Source organism: Equus asinus, chromosome 25 (genome assembly GCF_041296235.1).
Source record: "Equus asinus isolate D_3611 breed Donkey chromosome 25, EquAss-T2T_v2, whole genome shotgun sequence".
Taxonomy (NCBI): Eukaryota; Metazoa; Chordata; class Mammalia; order Perissodactyla; family Equidae; genus Equus; species Equus asinus.
Window position 1 is genome coordinate 47,928,568 of NC_091814.1, and position 23,523 is coordinate 47,952,090.

Consider the following 23,523-nt stretch of genomic DNA (forward strand, 5'->3'; position numbering starts at 1 on the left):
AATGAGATATCAAGCCATGAAAACACATGGAAGAACTTTAAATGCGCAGTACTAAGTAAAGCCAATCTGAAAAGGCTATATACTACATAATTCCTGCTATCTAACATTCCAGAAAATGCAAAATTATGGAGACAGTAAAAAGATCAGTGGTTGCCAGAGGTTACAGGGGAGGGATGAAAAGGTGGAGCACAGAGGATTTTTAGGGCAGTAAAACTATTTTGTAGGATACTATAGTGGTGGATACAAGTCATTATACATTCATCCAAACCCATAAAATGTACCAAACCAAGAGTGAATCCTAATGTAAACTACAGACTTAGGGTGATTATGATGTGTTAACATAGGTTCGACTGTAACAAATATACCACTCTGATGCCTGTTGTTGAGAGTGGGGTAGGCTCTCTTGATGCTGAGTGGAGAGAGGGGATAAATGAGAACTCTCCGGTACTTTCCGCTCAGTTTTGCAATAAATCTAAAACTGCTCTGAAAAATAGTCTATTCAAAAGCAAAAATAAGTAAAAATAGCATCATGGGGTTAAAAGCAGGAAGATAAAAGGAGGCTGGTCATATAACTTGAAAGCCTTGTTGCCACTTTATTCCCAAGGTTTGCTGACATTTTGAATGAATGCATAATCATGGCCCTTTCTGGTCAATCATCTTTCAGAGTGTGAAATTCCGGAGAATGCTAGGTTGGAGGATTGGGCGAGCAGTGGAGGGCCTGGGGCTCTAGAATCAACAGATTCAAATTCACCAACTGAGCACCACTAATCTACTAAACAGTTTTCCACACATCTTTGGTATTCTTGCTGCGCCCACCAAATTTTAATTCCTATGGCAAATAGTTTTTTCCTTCACCTTCTGCCATTGGAGCAGGCTTCTCCATAATCCTTCCTTATAACAATTTATATTTCAAAGAGATTTGATTCTCTTCCTTTTAACACTTTTCCCTTTGGCACTTTACAGGCATTTGTAAGCATGGTCTCTCTAGGACCAGTGCAACTGACCCCATCTTACCAACAGAGTAATTAAGAATGGTTTTTCAAGAACTGAGACCTCTCGTCCAGTTCAGGCCAGTTGAGACCACCAACCCATCAACTGGGCCTGCACAAACACCCAATAAGTGATCCTTTTGACATCAAGGAGCCGAAAACTCCACCATTTTGTGAACATGAGTCTTATGAAGAGCCGTGAAGCTTGACTATGCTTGTGTAGATCAACAATTACCTCACTTCTCCTTACCTCCAATCATGCATCTCCAGACTTCAGACAGCCTTGCCCTTCATCCCATAAATTTTGTCCCAAGCCCTGAATCAGGGAAACAGATCTCAGAGCATACGCCTCCTGTCTCCTTGCTGATTGATCTAGCAATAAAGCTGTTCTCTTTTCCTAAAAGCTGATGCCACAATAACTGGCTTTTTTTATGCACATCAGGTAGGAGAAGCCCAATTTTGTGCAGTAAGACTGAGGAGAGGACCAAATCAAAGAAAAAAGGATGTATACCACCTATCACTTAAGCCAAGTTCCATAAGGTGCTACAAGGATACTTCCACTTATATCCCAATGGCCTGAATTAGTTATATGGCCACTCCAGCTTCCAAGAAAGGCTGGGAAATGTTGTCTCTATTATGGGTGACCATGAGCCCAGGTTAAAATGCTACCACTTCAGAAGAAAAGAAAGACAGCTATTGAAGGACAATTAACAGGCTCTCTCACACTCATCCTTATATCCTTGCCATAACAACTGACAAAGATATAGCTGGCACTCAATAAATATTTTATTATTTCTTAAATCAATTCAACTGAAAAAAATCAGTTATTGAAAGCCTCCTATATCAATTTCAAGTTCCTCTGCTTTAAGATTCCTTCATAAACTAGTACCATCCTCCTAATGTAATCTTTCTTTTTTTTTTTTCTTTTTCTCCCCAAAGCCCCCCGGTACACAGCTGTATATTCTTCGTTGTGGGTCCTTCTAGTTGTGGCATGTGGGACGCTGCCTCAGTGTGGTTTGATGAGCAGTGCCATGTCCGCGCCCAGGATTCGAACCAACGAAACACGGGGCCGCCTGCAGTGGAGCGCGCAAACTTAACCACTCGACCACGGGGCCAGCCCCTCCTAATGTAATCTTATTTCTTAATATTTAAGGGACAATTTAGTGTGCTCCATAAAAGCACAGATCTTAGAACTCAACTGCTTGAGTTTAAATGCCAGTTCTGCAACTTAGTAACTGTGTGCTCTCAGGTGAGTAACATAATGTTTCTGTGCCTCAGGTTTCTCATGTGTAAAATGATGATGATGATAATAATAATACTGACCGTCTAGGGTTATTTGCAGATTAAATGGATGAATGCATGTAGTACACTTAGATCAGTAACTGAAACAGAGAAACCATTCAATCAGTGGCTAGCTACCATTACTCCCCCCATCATTACTGGCCAACTAATTGTCCCATGGTCTTTAAGTTATCTTCTAGGCTTTATCAGACCCCAGTCTAAGATAGTCATTTTTACTTTTGTTCTACCACTTGAATTCATGATAACTGCTTCAATCTTTTGATCTTGAGATATGCAATTTTCCATAACTTTGTTTATATTGTTTGGTCTCAACAGTAAAGCTTTTCTATTTCCTCCTGTTTATCTAATGCCTACAAGCCTCACCTCAATCCCCCCCTCATAAAATCTTCATTGTTTATCTTACTATTTCTGGTTAAATTGTATGAATTGGAGGAGATCTTCAAATACCTATATTCTAAATAAAGGGATTTGCAAAATGTAAAATGATGCTGTTTTCTCACTATTTTGTTTTAGAAATAGTTACTTTTCCTTATATATTATATATTTCATTATATATTATATATTTTGCATATATTATTTATGTTAACATGCAGTGGGTTATTACTGTTATTTTTAATGAATAAATAAGCATTTAAAATTATCAATTTTAATTTCTAATAGAGTAAATATCCCCATATACATATCCAACAACTTACCTTTGGTCACGTTGTTCCCTTTACCTAAAGCACCCTTTCTCTCTCATCTGGCCACATCTAGATGCTACCAATCCTTCAACTCAGCTCAATAGCTACCTCTTTCATCATCTCCTACCCCTCCTACTGCAAATGACTGCTTCCTACTTGAATTGCCAATGCACTTTATCTGAACTTCCTGTAAGATGAAGATCTCTATATGATGTATCTTCCTTGAGGGCAGACTATTAATCTTCTGTCCCCAGCTTAGCTCACAGTGGGCATAAATGAATGCTTCTACAATGGATATTTCTAAAACTTAACAAATAATCGATAACAAACTATATCTCAGAGAACAAGAAACAAGAATATAAATATAAAATGACCTTTAAAAACTAAGAATGGGTAGACAAATGTAACTGCAGATTTAAAGAGGACCTATAAAGACACTGGGTCCAACTTCTGATTATCCCTTCAAAGTGTTTCTCTCAGTCAGAGTTCTTAGTTATTAAGGAAAAAAAAACAAATTATAGCTACCTAAGCAGAAAGGAATTCATTTAAAAAGTATCTCCAGAACAGCAAGGAACTGACTTATAAGGGCCACACAGCCAAGAACATGCCCCGAAGCATGCCTCAACCTATCCAGTGATGACACCATGGCTGCTCTACTGCTGCTGCTGGGCACAGATGTCATAGGTTGCACAGCCCACACTACCAACAGTATAGGCACTTGGTGGATGTCCCACTTAGAACCACTGCCTCTGCTGCTTCTAAAACTCAATGAGATTGTGGCTACTGCTACCATGCAGCACCAGAATGGATTTTGTACAGTGCCATCTTCTCTATATTACTAGCTTCCAGTCCAAACTTGGAGGTAGGTGTATTTCACTGTTAGAACCTAGGTATGTACCCATGCCCTAGATGAAAAGGGGGCTGGAATTAAAGCATCTCACATTTTCAGCTTTTCTAGTAAAAGGAAGGCTCTGACTCATAAATTAGGGGAATTTGGCGAATACAGGAAAGGGGTTCAAACGCTGAAAAGCAAAAAAATGGCAAACATTCACTATTCATAACAACCCCTACTGATAACATTCAGGCGACCAAATTATCCTAAATAACAATTATCAAAACTATATGGCGCTTAGAATCAAAGTATTGTGCCACAGACAACTTGTTGGTTACAAGGGAAAAAATAAACTTTATAATAGAACAATTAGATTTTGTCACCACTTTACCCAGAGATCAATCTCAGCATCACTAAGAGTATGACAAACATATGCCTCCAGAGACAATGTATTATGATATACACAGCACCAACTATGAATACTGGTGCCCAAAATGTTTTAATTTAAACAAGTTTTTAGATCTAGCTTTCAGCTTAGAGGAAATACAGGATACAGAAAAAAATCAGACAAATTAAAATATGGGACATTTTACAGGACAACTGGCTGTCTGGACAGCCAGAGAAGAAAAAGGAAAAAGTAGAGAGATGCATTGTAGATTAAAATGGATGTAAGAAATTTACAACTAAATGCAACTGCATGGTCCTTGATTATATTTTGATTTGAACAAACCAGCAGTAAAAGACTTGTTATGGGCTGAATTTTGTCCCCCTAAAATTCATATGTTGAAGACCTAATCCCCAGTACATCAGCATGTGGCTATATTTGGAGGTAGGGCCTTTAAAGAGATGACTAAGTTAAAAATGAGGTCATTAGGGTAGGCCCTAATCCAATCTGATTGGTGCCCTCATAACAGGTGGAAATTGGATACACAGAGATACCAGGATGTGCACACAGAGGAAAGACCATGTGAGGACACAGAGAGAAAGTGACCACCTGCAAGCCAAAGAGAGAGTCCTAAGGAGAAAGAAAATCTGCCAACACCTTGATCTTGGACTTCTAGTCTCAAGAACTGTGAGAAAATTAATTTCTATTGTTTAAGCCACACCCAGTCCATGGTTATTTTGTTATGGCAGCCCTAGCAGACTAATACAGATATTTTTGGTAGAAGTGGCAAAATTTTAATATAGGCTGGGTTTTTGATAATAGTAAAAAATTGCTAATTTAGTTAGGTGTGATAATGTGAGAATATGATTATGGTTATGTAAGAAAACGTTCTTATTTTTGAGAGATGTGTTTAAATATTTAGGGACAAAATAAATCAATTTCTGTAATTTGCAGTGTTACACCAAAAAAAAAAGAGATGAAGATGACAAGTGTAAGAACTGCTAAATTTATATGGTTATGTGGATATTAAGTAAACTACTTTCTCTTCTTACAAATTTGAAATTTTCCACAATGAAAAGTTAAAAGAAAACATACCTACATGATACTGATTTAAAGAGAAAAACTGACCATACAACAGAACAGAGATTCCAGAAATAAATTTCCACAACTAAAAGACTCACATGAGGAACAAAAGAAACACAATAATAGAGAAAACTGTAATTATTCACTCAAGAAATATTTCTTGAGTGCATACTATGTGCCAAGTACTGTGCATACAGAGGTGAACAAAAGAGACATGGTCCTGTTCCATGGGCTCATAATCTAATGGAGGAAAGAGATGTGACAAAACAAAATAGACAGAAATAAATACCAGTGAACAGAAGAAAATTATATAAATATGTAAGTTTTTAGAAACAATCCTTTTTTTCTTTTAAAAAATTTCCTCTTCCATCTCTAAAAGTGAGTTCCTCAGGATTCCATTCTGGGCCTCTTCTACTCTACTCACTCAGTCTCAACTAGTACCTTTCTAACTCAGACATCTCAAGTCTCATAACTACGTCAAGTTGCCCACAGACACCTCCAATGTTTACCCCACAGACATCAAACCGTGAACCCATATTTTTCCCCCCAAAACTCTGTTCCTCCTTTAATTCCTCTGGGTAAACCTGCCCAAGAATCAGTGACTCCTCCTCTCTCACCTCTAAATCTAATATACCACAAAGTCCTATTGATTTTACCTCACCAAAACTTCTTAAATCTATCCACTCCTCTCCAACTTAACTTCTTCCACCCTACTTCACTTACCTGGATTATTGTAATAATTTTCTAAATTGTCTTCCTGACTCCAGCCTTACTTCTCTCCAAATTCATTCTACACACCTAGGCCAAAGCAATCTCTCTAGAACAAAAATCTGATGTCACATTATCTTAGAATAAAGCCCAAACTTCTTAAATGATCAGTAAGGCATTATGTGGCCCCTGCTTACCTTTACAGCTTCATTTGTTACCACTTCCTCTCCTCCCTCCCTCATACACACTGTTGTCCAATCCATACTGAACTTCCTTTTTTCATTCTTCAAATTTGCTATGCTCTTCTTCCCTGCCTCTGGGCCTTCACATCTGTTCTCACCCTCCAGCACTCCCCTATCAAGTTCCCTGGCTAACTCCTACCCCTCCTCAGTTAGACATCATCTCTCTTCTGGGTAAGATGCCCCTCCTCCGAGCTAGCACTGCAGCTCATATGGCCCTCTCATTATACTTATCACAGAGCAGTGAAACTGCCTACATCCCCATTAAACCATAAACTCCATGAGGGAGGGTCTCTAAGTGAACACTTAGTACCTACTACATCAAAGGCCTTGTCTGAATACATTAACTCTATTAACAATGATTACTAAACTGATCTTCATCTTCATATGATTCACCTTCAGTTGGACCCCAAAATTTCATATTATTTTTTTCAAACCAAAAAGTCCTGACATCTTATTCTGTGGGAAGATTATCTATTTCACCCTTAAGACTCAGAAAACTGCTGGAATTTCTTACAAACGTCATTTTATTTTCACTTCAAATATGAAACTTACAAAAAGTTCCAGTTTTCAAAGCTGAGCAGTTACAATCCTATTTCCCCTTTCCTCCTTATTCTAATTTCCTTGACCTCTCAAACATTCTGCGAATAAGTTTGCTACAGGGAAAGCACCTTTCCAGATACACGTATAAAGATATTTCACTGCAGAAATACCATTATTTTTAAGATTCAAAACTGGTAGCTTAACAAATCATCCTCCTATCTAAGGTAAACAGGCAGCATCCATTATCATCATGTTTTTGTCAAATAATAAGGTTTTTGAATTACTCTCATCAAACATTGAAGAATATTTCCCTCAAGCATCATCCAAAAACTAGTCCTGAAATAAAACTAGACCATGAGAAATTCTCCCAGGTAAATAACCCTACTTTTAAAAAACAACTTAACTGAATTAAAAACATTAATTAGAATTATTTGGGAAGCAGAGCATCCCAACATTTCTCAAGAACATTCAACTATAAGCAAAATGTGTTACACTTAGAGTTGTCAGATAAAGCACAAGACACCCAGTTTAAATTTGAATTTCAGATAAACTACAATTTTTAGTATAAGTATGTCCCAGATATTGCATGTATTTTTATTTGCTAAATCGGGCAACCCTGGTTATACTAACAAAATGATCAGAGCTAGCAAAATCTGACTTTGTTTATACTTTCTTCATTATAAAAGTTACTTAAATTTCAATGCTATCATTCTAACACAATCAGATTTTAGTGCATTCCTCATCTTTTTCTAATATAATTTAAATGGTTATATTCACCATTCCTAAAATGTATAGGCATTTCTTTATGCTAATAGTCTTATTTTTTTATTATTTTTTAATATTATTTTACACTACATAATGGTTCTCAGAATACATGTATCATAACTTAAAGTCTCCTACTGTTGGAAATTTAAGTTGCTTCCAATATGCTGCTACTATAAATAGTGCAGCTGGGCCTGCCCTGTGGGGCAGCAGTTAAGTTCACACTCTCTGCTTTGGCAGCCTGGGGTTCAGTGGTTCAGATTCTGGGCATGGACCTATGCACCACTGTCAAGCCATGCTCCGGCAGACGTCCCACACATGAAGTAGAGAAAGATGGGCATGGATGTTAGCTCAGGGCCAATCTTCCTCAGCAAAAAGAGGAGGATTAGTGGCAGATGTTAGCTCGGGGCTAAGCTTCCTCAAAAATTAAATAAATAAACAAGGCTGCTGTGAATATTCTCCTGCATACACCTGTTTTTAAAAAACAGTTGACTCAAATTTCCTGATATTTATAGTAAATACCAGAAAGATCAGTTCAATCTAGTACTTGGATATGCCAAAGAAACTCATCTTAATTTGATCATCAAAACAGAAATCATGGGGGCCGGCCTGGTGGCACAGTGGTTAAGTTCGTGGCTCTGCTTCAGAAGCCTGGGGTTCATGGTTCAGATCCCTGGTGCAGACTTGCACACCACTCCTCAGGCTGTGCTGTGGTGGTGTCCCACAAGAAAAGTGGAGGAAGACTGACACAGATGTTAGCTCAGGGCCAATCTTCCTCATCAAAAAAAAAAAAGAAAAATGAAATCATATTGCAGATTTAATCCTTTCCCCCTCCCGCCAGATCCAAACCCACGAACCCCGGGCCGCCAAAGCGGAGGAAGCGAACCTAACCACTATGCCACCATGCTGGCCCCTAATCTTTTTAATAATCCAGATACACCAAGAAACCTGACTCTGCAATCAGAATTGACTCTCCAATGCTGTCAGTAATCTTGCAAATATAAATATGCACTACTGGTTTCAAGAGAAGACAGTAAGAAAGTAAGTCACAGCACAAATTCATCAAGGCCATTAGAACAGAACTCAAAGCTCACATTAAGCTAATAGCAGGCCTTTCAACGGCAGGGATTTTAGAAGCAACCTAATTCAATCTATTTCCTCTCCCATCCCCACCTATTTTCCAGAGGAAGAAAGTAAGGCATAATGAAGTGAAATAACTTTAAAGAAAGTCTTAAAGCTAGTTAGGGGCAAGAATATCTGCTTCCTTCAGTTATCAACAAAATTTTATTGAGTGCTTTATTCGAAGCTCTAGAGATACCAGAAATGAAAAAACAGTTAAGTCCCTGCTCTCAAGGAGTTTACATGCTACTGGGGGCTAGGAAGAAAGGAGTAAATAAAAAAGGAAGGAAGGCATTTTCTATGATAGGGATAAGTATTTTGAATTAAACTACACAGGGCAACGTGGCAGAGCAAGGCAGATCAAGGGACCACTTTAGATTGGGTGGTTTGGGGAAAGACTCAGAGAAAATGAAAAGAGAGCCGAGATTTGAATAGCAAGGAAAAGTCAGCAACAGAAAAATGTAAGGAGAGAGCATTCTGATTAGAGATTCTCTTATATCTAACTTTTAGTCAGGGTACAGCAGGGGGTGAAGAGTAGGCTGGCAATGTCTCTACTGATCAAAATGTGTACCACTTAAGTATAAAAGATACTACAAACAGGTTCAATAATAAATATGGCACTAACTCAATTTTTTTCAAGTGATACACAAATTCAGATAAAATATTGTCATAGAAAAATATCTAAATTGTGATGATTTAACTTAATCTACTTTGGAAAGATGTATAAAATAATTAACAAACTTTTCAGTAATCACATCTGAAGGTAACGAAGTAAAGACTTCAAGATTTATAGATAACAAAATCTTTAGAAGAAATAAAGATTTTCAAATAAGATGAAAAATTAACATTAGTTAGAAACTTCAATTTCCAACTTTTCTGTTAATTTTTGACACCGGCATAAACAACAGCTTAAGACTTTTTTCCAGCAAACTATTTATCTCAAATAAATGATGCTAGGGATATTAGGTTCAGAGAATAAGATGTTTGTTTTCAGTCAATACTTCCACTCTTTTTAAAAATCAGTTATTTTTAATACACGTATACATTACTTTCCCCACTACAGTCCAGTTTCTGAAAGACATGGTTTATACCTTACACTTCTCTACATTCCTCCACAGCACCTAACGCGGTGCCTTGCAAACAGCAGGGATCTAATGAAAAGGCAGATCCCACTAGCAGTCGCAGCATTACAGATCTCAATAGCTTGTGGCATTAAAGGGGATAAAAAAATACTTTGTTCCTAGAAATGTCTTAACACATCATCACAAAGGAATAATTCAACAGTCCATAAGTCTTGGATAAACTGGATTCTGCTCAATGAAAAATCATTCTCTAATCAAGTAAGCAGTTTAGTATTGTAAGCATTTTAGTAACTAAAAAAAACAACCACCCGTCTGGTTTATGAGGTTTTAAACCAGAATACAGATGTTATTCCACATCTGATCCAATCTGGTTCCACCTGTAAGCCTTCACATAAAGCCACAGGCCCTCCCCATCCATGTCTTCCATTGGAGGTCAAGAGCATTGGTGCTAAATTTCTGCCATTATTCCCCAGGTCACTCAATTTTCCCTCACCATATTTCTTGGTTTGTTGCTGTCAATTAAAGTTACTAATAAACAAGGAATAGTGAGGACTTTAGCTTGGTAACAGGGCCAAGAATACCTACCACATATGCAGCACCTTCCATACACCAGACACCTATTTTATTTATTTATTTTTTTTTTGAGGAAGATTAGCCCTGAGCTAACGCCTGCCAATCCTCCTCCTTTTGCTGAGGAAGACTGGCCCTGAGCTAACATCTGTGCCCATCTTCCTCTACTTCATATGTGGGATGCCTACCACAGCATGGTGTGCCAAGCGGTGCCATGTCCACACCTGGGATCCGAACCTGTGAACCCCAGGCCACCGAAGCAGAATGTGCGCGCTTAACCACTGCACCACTGGGCCGGCCCCTATTTTATTTCTTAAATTTCACAGACTCGTGAGATATTTCATTGTACAGATATATAAACCCAGAAGTAAGGTTACTTACTCAAGGTCACACAGCTGGTAAGTCTGGCAGATTCAGGGTTCTTTCCTCCCCAAGAAATAGATCAATAACAATCTCATTATAAAAAGGCCAAGATGATGGCAATAAAAGGCATAGCCACCAATACAAGTGAACAAGGTCAGAAAGCAGCAAGTCCAGGAAAAAAAACTCTACCATCTTTTCCACTCACTTTAAACCCACTGCCACCATAACAATCACAAGCTTGACAAGGGCTTGGAGAAAGTTTTGCAAGCTGGTAATCAAATTTAGAGACTAAATAATTTGCTGTCATATAGCTCAAAGACTGTTGTTTGGTTTTTAGTTAAAAGGCTTTTTCCCCCTCCCCAAGGCTCCAGTACATAGTCGTATATTCTAGTTGTAAGTCCTTCTAGTTCTTCTGTGAGCCGCCACCACAGCATGACTACAGACAGACAAGCAGTGTGGTTCTGCACCCAGGAACCAAATGCAGGTCACTGAAGCAGAGCACGCTAAACTTTAACCTCTTGGCCATCAGGGTTGGCTCAAGACTGTACTTTTATATACTAATTATTATTCACTTTAAAAGATTTTCAATTAATAAAGTTAATGATAAATAGATACACAGATCCAATTCAGCTCTAACATACTTTACAAATTCATACAAAAAGTATTACTGAAGTCCTACTAAGTGCCAGACACAAGAAAGAAAGGAAGGAGGAAACAGTTATGAGAACTTGGACTATGTGCCAGGAACTGTGCTATATCTCCTCTACATTCATTAACTTATTCAAGATAAATAACCTTAGGCAGTAAATACTATTATTCCCATTTTACAGATAACATCCTCAATGCCACACAGAGCTAAGATTCAAACATAGGGTAGACCAATTTCAGAGCCCTCAACAAAATAGTTTTTGCTCCTGAAAAGCCTACAGTCTAATGCAGAAACAGACAAATTACAACATAATGTTATTAATATCAAAAGAGGGAGGAAAACAGGATGCTCTGAAAGCACAGTTGAGAGATTTCTAACCAAGTCTACAGTCTCAGTGAAAGTTTTCAAGATAATGGTATCTATGCTAAGACCACAACTACAAGCCACCCAGAAGAGAAAGATGATCTGGTCCACACTCTACAAAAGTACTCAGTACCAAAATGGTCAAGAAGCTTAACTCTGATATCTTATAGAAGAAAATAATTTCTAGCCAATGTTATATAGCAATTACTGTCTGTGCTCAACTATGCCTTCACAAATGCATTATACAGACCATATATTTAACCTTTTCTTGGTAACAGAAAACATGACACATTTTCATTATTATCCTATACTATTAGAAATACAATCGATACCCTAAAGCTAATTAGATTGTGCAAGGCTGTTTTGCTTATACTAGCTATGGTTTTTAGATTTGGTTTTTGTATACACAGTTTTTCCTACTTTCTTCACTGCTATCATGTCAACAATCTCACTGTCCTATTATCAGCACATGTGTTTATGATAGCATCTTGCCACTTCTAAATTATTCCTTCTTCTAATCTGCTACCTTAGAAAACCACAAGCATCATATATAAAATAAAAAGAAGTTCTCAGGGAGAGCTAAAAATTACTTATAAAAATTACATCTGCTTTGGGATTTTTGCAGTGTGTCAGAGAGATGAGGAGGTGCCACTGGTTCTATGTAGGTAAAGAGTTAATTTCAAATTTTCATACTTCTATCTAAAATGTCTATTACCTTCTTTAAACTCAACTCAGATATTCCAGGCAGCCTTACCTGAAACCCCAGACCAGGTTATACAACCCTCTGAAGTTTTTCTGTAAGACACATCCTATGCTGCCCCATCCTTCCTACACTCCACTGTATTTGTATGTTTGCCCAATACAACTGTCAGTTCCTTAACAGACTCTTATCCCTGCTTCTCTAGCACCAAACCCATACTCTGCCATATAAATGCTTGTTGAATAAAACAATGTCAGAGAATGAAACCAACCGTATAAAGAACCATAAAGCCATAACACTCCAAACAATAAAAACGACCTTTCATACTCATAACGATATTAACTTTCTTCTGAAAATACACATTCAGGAAATCTAAATTTAACAGAAAGACAAGAAGAGTATTAAGTATAAGCAAGTGACAACATACTATTAAGCTGTTTTACCCACCACACCCTCAAAAAAGTCTTTTGATTTTGGGGGGGGGGGGGGAAGCAAAAATACATAACTGTATTTTTCCAAGGCAACTAAACACTTTTGTTCAGCCTAAGTGCAAAAAATGGACATTTAAAGAATGGTGACTGTTGACAATCCAAGCTAAAATAAAAAAGTTATTTTGGGTGTATCTAGCTATTCTGAGGTATTAGAACAGAAGAAAAGTCACCCATTAAGAAGACTCATAGATTCTTGCTGTCAGAAGGATCTTAGAGGTCACCTAATGTTATTTACATATACTTCTCCTCACTGCAGAAGGAATTCAGGTTGCTACAGATCATCCAGTCCACTTTTTATTCGCTACAACCCCACATTTCTACCCTCCTTTGCCTTTTACTCACTGACCCTCTCAACCCACACAAAATATGTCTTCTACTTTGCAGACAGTAGCCTTTCAAATATTCATTTTTTTACTTATTTTATGGCATTAGTGATTACAAAGTAATATACATGCTTATCTATTTCAAAGATTTCTTTGGTTTCTCAAAAATTATCCAGCAAAATGAAAACACCAGGTGTTCTTTTGTAAACCTTACTTTGTCTGATTCTCATAACTACCCTATGAAATAGACAAAACAAGTATCATCATCCCCATTTAAAGAATCATCAATATAGAGTGGTAGTTGAGAGTCACTATGAGACAGATTTAGGAGCAGGAGAGACTTGCTTCTTAAGAGCTGTGTGGGGGCCGGCCCTGTGGCCGAGTGGTTAAGTTCATGCGTTCCGCTTCAGCAGCCCAGGGTTTCACTGGTTCGGATCCTGGGTGCCGACATGGCACTGCTCACCAGGCCATGCTGAGGCGGCGTCCCACATGCCACAACCAGAAGGACCCACAACTAAAAAAAATATACAACTATATGGCAGGGAGCCTTGGGGAGAAAAAGGAAAAATAAAATCTTTAAAAAAAACCGAGCTATGTTATCTTAAACAAGTTACTGACTTCTCTAAGCCCGTTTCCTCATCTGCAAACCGGGACTAATATTATAATGGTTCCTACCTCATACAGTTATTGTGTAGATTAACTAGATAATGCATATTATCTTATATAATAACTAAGCCATATAAACACTCAGTTAATGTTAGTTCATCATTATTATTTTTATGCAAAAAGAAAAAACTGCAAATCATCTATTCTCTCTGAATCTCACAGCAGCCCTAGATCAAGAATGAAGGTCTTGTGTTCCTCCCACATTGTCTTATTTTATGGCATTAGTGATTACAAAGTAATATATGTGCTTATCTATTTCAAAGATTTCCTTGGCTTCTCAAAAATTGTTTTTGGTCATTTGCAGCTTAATAACTATTTCTCTTCCTCTCTCCCAGCCCTCGGCCAACTGAAATTTCTAAAATATACTATTATCATCCTCTTCCATTTTCAGAATGAAATTCTCAAAAGTACAAAACTGCTAAAGTTCGAATTTAGAACAGTAAATTATCAGTGGAACATAATAAAGTTCCACTCTGATTAGCATGTAAACATAGTGAAATAAAAGCAAAATGGGAAGTATCACATTAATTGCTAAACAAATCAGCTCCTCTAACTTACCGTTATTAGATTATCTTTTAAAAACTTTAGCTGATATCTTCAAATGGTAGACACTGCAATTTTATTGTTTGTGAAACCAATACCACAGAAGAAACCTGTTTCATATCAAAATGACTGGAACTGTTGACAAGAAATATAAAATACATGTTGGAAGATTTTTTAAAAAAAGAAAAAAACTTAGAGGCCTAGACTTATTAGTAAAAAATTAAGCTACATAACTTCTGCATAAAAAATTATGTTTTTCTAAAGATTGGCACCTGAACTAACATCTGTTGCCAATCTTCTTTTTTTCCCTTCTTCTTCTCCCCAAAGCCCCCCAGTACACAGTTGTATATTCTAGTTGTAGGTCCTTTCTGGTTGTGCTAGGTGGGACGCCACCCCAACATGGCCTGATGAGCAGTGCCATATCCATGCCCAGGATCCGAACCGGCAAAACTCTGGGCTGCCAAAGTGGAACACGCAAACTTAACCACTGGGCCACACGGCCAGCCCCCATGCATAAAAATTTTATAGGTTCACTTGTACTGGCAAATAGGTGGTCCTAGGATTTGAATAATAATATCTATTTCATTTTTCCATTAACTTTACTAGGAAGCTTGGGTTAGTGTTAGAGTCAATTCTAGAATATTGAGAGAAAAAATAGATGGAGAAAAGAAGAAATTAAATGAATTACAATTGAGTACCAACTTGATAGGCAGTAATATATCTTTGCACAGGAAGACCAGGACAAAGGCAAATCAAAACATCAGTCCAGGGGCTGGCCTGGTGGTGCGGTGGTTAATTTCACACGCTCCACTTCGGCAGCCCAGGCTTCACCGGTCTGTATCCCAGGCACAGACCTATACACAGCTCATCAAGCCATGCTGTGGCAGATGTCCCACATATAAAAAGTAGAAGAGGGGCATAGATGTTAGCTCAGGGCCAATCTTCCTCATCAAAAAAAAAAAAAAAAAAAGAGGAGGATTGGCAGTAGATGTCAGCTCATGGCTAATCTTCCTCAAAAAAAAAAAAACATTAGTCCAAACATGACCATTAACAGCATAGCAAATAGGAGGCAAAGATTTAAAATGAAAGAACACAGTTCATGAAAGAAGAGCTTTGTGGAAACAAAACAATAAATAAATGAGATCTGATGGCAAATAGCTGCTGAAATAACAAAATTACTAGGAAAAAACCTAGGAAACCATATTGTCTGCCAGTATATGTATAAGCTGCCTTCAATGATTGACTTTTCACCAAAGTATAATCTATTCAGTGTCACACCAAGATAAATTTACTACAGAGAAACTACTCAAGTAAATACCTAATAACCACTCTAACAACCACTTGCATTTATATAATGCTCTTAGCAGAGGGCCTCAAGATAACAAATACATCTTGAAGCACAGAATAAATACTCCAGGAGCCAGCCCAGTGGCACAGCAGTTAAGTGTGCAAGTACCACTTCGGCGGCCCAGGGTTCGCCAATTCGGATCCCCAGGGCAGACATGGCACTGCTTGGCACACCATGCTGTGGTAGGTGTCCCACATATAAAGTTGAGGAAGATGGGCACGGATGTTAGCTCAGGGCCAGTCTTCCTCAGCAAAAAGAGGAGGATTGGCAGCAGTTAGCTCAGGGATAATCTTCCTAAAAAAAAAAAAAAAAAAAGAATAAATACTCTATATGGTTCATCAAAAACTAGTGTTATATGTCTCTTAAGCCTTAAAAACTGAAAACCACAGATTTGTCTTTTTTCTAAAAATAGTGTTTGTTATTTGCATCCGCTGTAGTAGACGTCTAATTTTAAAGTGCTGTATCTGCTAATAATGAGGGCAGAGTATGAGTGTGTATGTAGGAGAGGGGAGAGGTTGAGAAGTCCTTCATTGGTACGTTAATGAATTCTACACTTGTCTTTTAAAATGTGCTCCTTTCCTGGAACTCTGGCATACACAAAAAAATCCCTTTGGGTTTGCATTACTTTCATATTTGTGAATATTTCACATGATAGTCTTCAAAAAGCCAGACACTTGTTTTCAGTTATTTGCTAGATAGACTGTATTTTCACCACAAATTCCAAAAACAAATGGGGGAGGGGGGTGTGTGTACATACGTACATACATAGATACAAACACATACATCTATGTGTAGGTGTGTATCTTTAGAAAATGTTTGCATAGTTTAAATTAAGGACATCACATCACACTACGTACCACAAAAAATGATGGTAGAAAATCTGGAAGGATTCTAAATAAACTCAATTTGTGAAGCCTAACACGTCTCAAAAAAAAAAGTCTCTGTGCTGACATGATTAGCTACTCCATTCAACTGGTGTGAGGTATCTGAGGCACGCTGCACTCAAACTCTTATCATGCTATTTGGGCTGTGCTATCTTGTTGAGCAGTTCATATGAAGCCTTCTAAAGTGACAGGACAGTATACATTTCAGAAGCTTAAATAAATGAGGGAAACAATATGGCAAAGACACAAGTCACACTTATTTTGGAACCAAAGTTCATCGAAAAGTTCTCTGTCAACCATCCAGAAAAAAGCCCAGCTTTTTACCAACCAAGGAGTTATTTACTATAGCAACTTCATTACCAAGATTACCAAAATTTTCCACACACTTCCAACAGTCTCTGTATGTGTTGTTACCTGGGCAACACTCTAAAAGGGCTTTTATCTTTATAGAACCAGTGGGTCAAATAAAAGTAAAGCTCTTCAAATTGTGCATCATTTCAATTAGAAGCAGTAATTGTGAAATCATCAACAGAAAGAAAACCTTGAGAACTACCATCAGTGCTTCCATTTGATTAAGAGACACAACCTACTGTCATTTATCTTCATCTCTAGCCACGTAGTTCCCCTGTAAAACAAGGTAAGCTCCATCCAGGACTTCAAAACATCCTCAGTCATATAGGCTGTCAAACACATAAATGCTGAAATCCAAGGTACTTCTCTAAGCAAAGAATCTATCAATCCCTCACAACTGACTGTGGTATGAAATACTCTGCCTTGCTGCCCCAAATTCTGAAAGCAAGTCAGCTCAGCTGTGGATCTGTATAAGCTGCCTTTCTGCCTGAACCAGCCAGACTTGCCTCCAAAAAATTAAGATCGAGTCATTTAGAAATCACATTTTAGAAGGTGCTTTGAAAAGACTTTCAAAATTGCTTCCTGCTCTGCTACAGCCAATTTGATGCTGTCTATTTGGCAAAACAAAAAATAATGGTATCTCCTTACAAAGAAAATATTTTCCCTTTCCAACAGTTTTAGGATTGGTAAACTCGAGGCTGTTCCTCTAACACTAATAATTTTTCCCTTCAGCTTTTACTCTAAGTGCTCTCGGGTCACATTCTAATCAGGAACACAGCATATAAAGCTTATTTAATGTTAAGAAATACCAGATAATTCCAGAGACAAAAATGAAAGATAAGCTGAAAAGCAGAAAGGAAAACTGGCATTCAAGGCTCTTCACCATCTGGTACTGACTCTTTCTTGCCTAGCTCTTTCCCTCTATGCCTTTGATCACCCTGGCCCCTGGCCCAGAAAGGCCTTTCTCTTCATACTATTTGTGGTATTTCAACATGTCCAAATCCTACTCATTCTTCAAAGCATGGTTTAAATGTCACCTCTTCCCTTACCCTAACAACTAAAAGTAATCTCTCCCTCCTCTCTCTAAACTGTTGTAGCGCCTTATTTTTATCTCTTCACCACACATTACTTTCTGCTGTACGTTATCTTTGTTTCCATATTTAATCCCCCACATAAACTTAAAACCCGCAGGGTCAAGGTTCATGCTTTATTCATCTCTATTCAAAGTGTTTAACACAATGTCTTGCATGTATTAAGTACTCCAATTGAGTTACATGAATGGCTTGGGTTAGGAGAGGACAGAAGTCCGCTGGAAACAACTCCAGATTAGGAGTCCAGAAATCTGGCTTTGCTAATAACTAGCTATATGACCCTGAACTTCAATCTTTTAGTTTGTCCATCTGCAAAGTGAAGAGGTTGAACTAAACCAGTGTTTAACAATAGGCTGTTATCCATAGCTGACTGTGAAATCAATTTGGGGATCAAAACCTAGGATTTTTTCTAATGAAATGAAATAGAATAGAAAATATGAAAGTGTGTTGTAGGCAGTGGTGTGCTGCAAATGTTTAACAACTGGCTATCCAGAGCAGGGGAAAACCCCAAATTGTACCATTTGCTGATTTCCCTGGTGTAAAGACTCCCATCACGGCCAGTTTCAAGCTACCCATATAATGTCACGGAATGTGGATGTGGAGCTGGGTGGGAAGAGAAAGGCACAACGGCTCTTGCAAACCAGTATGATGAGCCTGCTCCAGCAAGGACCTGAAAAGATAAGTATTGTTTCACCAAACAGCTAAACAATCCCCTAGTCTCTTCCATGTGTACTACACAATGAAATAAATCTTACTCTTGGTGACATATGTAGTCTCTTCACCACCACAAGTTATATTTCTTTTCAAAAATGAGAATAACAGGAATGCCTATTGATATTACCAGAAGGCAAATTACAGGCAGGGAAAATTTGCATTAGGAAGTATCAGCAAAGGGCAAGGTTCTCAGCCTTTGTCCAGCCCCACACACCTGAGGGACACAATACATTCCTATTAGTAGCAATGGCTCATTTAGCAAAGAGTTACAGGTGAGAGAAGAAGAGGAAATCCATACTATGGAAAAAATCCAAGTTACTGTGATATTTGTGCCCACGCCCCTACCCCACTGAGAACCTGGGTACAAAGAAAACCAGTGCTATAAAAAAGTAAATTTCCATACCTGACATTAGCCAGCCAAATTCTCCATCACAAGTTTGCATCCCTCAACAAGTCCTCTATTACTGAGAATTCCCCACTAGAATTAAGTTTTTGCCACGGACTAGAGACATGTTGAATTTAGAGTAGGCAAGGGAAAAACAGCACAGCAAACAGACTCATTAGTCTGTTGTTGGGCTTGATATTCTGGGAAAATCAGGCTTTTATTGAAAAAAAATTTTATTCTTATTTAAGCTTATTAAACTGGGTCAGGAGAGGGGAATTTTTTTGAATATATTTTTGGCTGTACTATGTCTATCACAACAACACCGTCTGTAACCAGATTTTTCATGAATGGTTATAAATAATTGTGTTTTCTATTTTTAAGGCTATTTTGAAAACAAGAAGGCTCAGAATTTAGCACAAATCTTAGCACAAATCTAACTCCACATCAACTGAATATATGTCTAGAAGTTTCCCAGGAAAATCTCCCAAAATTACACCAAAATATGACAAAAAGGAGTCAGCATGAGCACAAACTTGCTATACTCAAACAATTACCTGTTGAAGGGGTGCAACATAGAAAGTAAATGAAGTATGAAAAGGAGAATGTTGAGATACAAGTTCTGCTTAATTAAGGTCCACTGACGTTCACATACTTAAACCCAATTTCAAACACTGACCATAAAGCGAAATTCACTCCCCACTCTGAAAAGCCAAGAATCAAGTCAAGCAATGTCTTTCTCCATGCTCACAATATTTAACCTCTCCTTAAAAACTGAGTATGTTGGGACCGGCCCGTGGCCTAGTGGCTAAAGTTCTGTGCACTCCACTTTGGCAGCCTGGGTTCACAAATTCAGATCCCAGGTGCAGAACTACTCCACTCATCAGCCATGATGTGGAGGTATGCCACATACAAAGCAGAGGAAGATTGGCACAGATATTAGCTCAGGGCTAATCTTCCTCAAGCAAAAAAAAGAGAGAAGGATTGGCAATGGATGTTAGCTCAGGGTAAATCTTCCTCACAAAAAAAAGAAAAAAACTGAGCATGCTCAAGTCTGTACTTTCTCTGCCTCCACTGTTTGTGGTGGCAAATGCTCATAAGACTATCTCCATAAGAGATTACTGAGCTGTCTTTGCAGTACCAGAAGCGCGATTAGCCTTGGGCTGTTGGTCATCCTCAGACCCAGTGGCTGACCTGTTTATATAAGACAAGAGTTATACCGGTGTAGCAACTCATTAAAACCCGTGAGACACAGCAAAAAAGCTCTGTGCCTAGGAATCTCATCGGCTACGGTATTCACTTCATTCTCCAAACACCCTCTATCCAGCCATAATCATCCCCACACCACTTCAAGACAATGGTACGCTGGAATACAAACCCAGTTCTACACCCTCAACACAAGAAATTTTTGCTACTTAGCTACTACTCTCTTCAAAGTTAATTTCTAGAAGCCTGGCTATCTCCCACTCATAATATTTTTACTTGGCACAACAGAATTTCTTCTTTTGACTACTCCAAAAGAATGGATAAAAGGACTTTCAGCTTTAATGCTGCACCATCTAAGTTCAAATAAATATAAAGTAATTAAACAAGTTCAAGTTTGGGCTAAGGCAAAGAAAAAAATTTTACGTACAAGTTTTTAGAAGTCACAAATTGAGAACTGGTGAGCTGATAAACATGAAAACTCCTGTTTCATATGCCTAATAAAATTCTGTCATTGAAATAAAAAATATAATAAAAAAATCACTAGAATGAAAAATTACCTGAATCATGAAACAATTAGCATAGAAACAAAAATTCTCAGAATATCACAACTATAATATATAAAAATTCCCAACAAATAACTCAGACCAAAAAAAAAAACTTCATACATTTACAGTCACATCTTTTTACATTGGTTGGTATATTCACTACATGTCCAAAGAGTACTGGAACCTACTACCTTGTTTCCAGCTTTCTAGAATACAGTGTAGGCTACATAACATGTTCGCATATAAGCACTGCCCAACTACATCCACTTCTCCCCATATAACTTATCAATACATAATATCAGAGCACATTTTGAACTGATTTAATATAGACGCCAGCCTAACTCAGAGTCTCAACTAACTCCCCAAGCAGGTAAGCATTTAATACAATTTGATGATAATGCCTACATTAAATCCATCTGGTCCTTGTCCTTTGCAATTTCACTGTTAGTTTCTCTTGGGACTCTCTATTGAGATAATGAACCACAGGCCAGTTATCCAGTGCTAGCAGCTTGTGGACCAATATTTTCCATGGACAAAATCCACTTCCAATTTGACCACAAGCAAACTTCGTGCTTGTATCTTCTGACATCATCGTACTAGATATTATACAGAAGCACAGCAGAAGCCAAATATAAACACTATTATGAGAAAAGTCAGAAGGTTTCCATGAAATTGTGTTTTCAAAACTGTAACAAGCCACTACCTACCTCCCACCATGTACAAGAAAATTTAAATGTATTAAAAAATCCCTGGGGCCGGCCTGGTGGTGTAGTGGTTAAGTCTTCAGGCTCTGCTTCGGGGGCCCAGGGTTCGGGAGTTCAGATCCTGGGTGTGGACACACACACCACTCATCAAGCCATGCTGTGGCGGTGTCCCATATACAAAAAATAGAGGTAGACGGCACAGATGTTAGCTCAGGGCCAATCTTCCTCACACACACACACACACACACAAATCCCTAAACCTTCCAGTACCAAAACGAAGGCCTTGAAATCAGTTTTCAAACAGACCTGAAATCTGCCAAGCAAGCAAAAGTTCTCCTTACCATCAGTGTAATATGGTTGGCTTTTCTCCTCTCTTGCATGAAACCCTCAATTCTGCAAGTGACCACCTAAATTGTAGTACACTTTCTAAAATAACCCTATCTGAGAGGTCCAAGGAGAATACCGAAGCACCTGGACAAGTTGCCTAGGACAAGAAACAAACCCTGTCAGTCCAGTCCCTGAGCACCGGGCCACCTCCCGCTGGCCGGTGGCCCCTTTCCACATGCTGACGCACTGCCCAGTCCTGCACCGTTGGCGACCAGTGCAAAGTACCATCCCAGTCTCAGAAACTTTGACTCAGTTATCAGGACACCGAGCACCCACAATCTGGGCAAGGGGGGCGGTTGTCATGGCCAGGCGGTCAACTTTGAAGCGGGCAATTCCGTGCAGGTAGAGATCTGCCCAGGACGCAGCCCATCCCAGACTGCAAAACCACAAGCATCAACATCAGGAGCGGAGCAAAGTACCGGGCGGAGACGGAGGAGGGCGAAGGCGAGACACGGGCACGAACAGAACCCCGAGTGGGGGTAAGAAAACACCCTAACCACACGCCCCCCGGACGCGGGCCGCAGGGAAAGCAAAGCCGGCAGCAGCCACAGCGCAGCAGCGGCGGCGGAGGCGGCGGCAATGTCAGAAGGGCAGGGCTGGGGCGGGCGAGCGCCGAAGTCAGCACGCCGCCCCCAGGTGAGGGGCACCGACCCCGCCCGCCCGCGCCGAGAGGAGCGGCCGCCCGGAGACCCGCGGGGTACACGAGGGGACTGGCAGTCCCGAGCCCGCCCCGGGTCTTCCTCCCGAGGTCCTCTCGCATCTCGTCCGGGTCCCGGCCCCCACCACGACCCTGCTCCGACTCAGCCCCGGCGCCAACACCCCCGGCCCGGCCGGCCGCTCCGCGCCGCCGGCTCGCCCGCCCCTAGGAGGCCGCCCCCGTCTCACCTCCTCACGTCTCCGTGGGCAGGGCCGGAACAACTCTGCCAGGCGCCCGCGTCCCACCCGCCACCCCGCGCTCTGCGGCCGGGCCCGTCCCGTTCACTCGGCGGCCGCCAGAGCCCTGAGAGGGCGGAGGGAGAGGAGCGGAGCGCGGAGGAGGACCGCCCGGCAGGAAGAAGCGAGGGAGGGGCGGGCTGAGGAGGAGGCGGCGAGGGAGGGGCGGCTGAGGAGGAGGCGAGTCGGGAGCGCGCGCGTCCGGGCCCCTCTGCGCAGCGTGCGTGCTCCTGAGGGCTGAGGCGCCGCGTCTGCCCCCGGCGGCGGCGGCGCGCAGGCGCGTACACGTCCCTGGCTCGCTGGCTTTGGGCTGGGGCGGGGGAGTGAAAACCTGACAGAACCTGGGTTATGAGAGTGGGGACCCGGGACGCGGCGAGAGGTGCTCGCAACCCTCCCGAAGCTCCCGGAAGGGTAACCGCGCGGGTGAGGCAGCCCCCGCGGACGCGCTGCGGAGGGCCCCGAGCCCCGAGCGCGGTGGGCGGAAGCCCTGCCAAGCGGTTCCTGAGTCTTAGATCATTCTGAGGTTGAGGTGGTGGTTCTCACGCTCACAAACTTGGTTGACATATTTTCATTCTTAATGCCC

The 23,523-nt window shown here is 40.0% G+C and overlaps 1 protein-coding gene across 7 annotated transcripts in view; it reads right to left on the minus strand.

The window, feature by feature from the left end:
- The window catches only part of RABGAP1L (RAB GTPase activating protein 1 like), a 668,256-nt gene extending 645,060 nt beyond the window's left edge, over positions 1-23,196 (minus strand). For 2 of the 7 annotated variants that reach the window (XM_070498037.1, XM_070498041.1), the window contains exon 1: positions 22,893-23,196. Coding sequence is in view for 2 of the 7 variants with exons in the window: in XM_070498035.1 (XP_070354136.1) it covers positions 21,962-22,000 (39 nt within the window). In the remaining 5 variants the exon portion in view is untranslated. Of the gene's footprint in view, positions 1-21,961; positions 22,403-22,892 lie in introns of those variants that run through there. The other 5 variants (XM_070498036.1, XM_070498038.1, XM_070498035.1 and 2 more) reach the window with 5 other exon arrangements.
- Between the last annotated feature and the right edge of the window lie 327 nt (positions 23,197-23,523).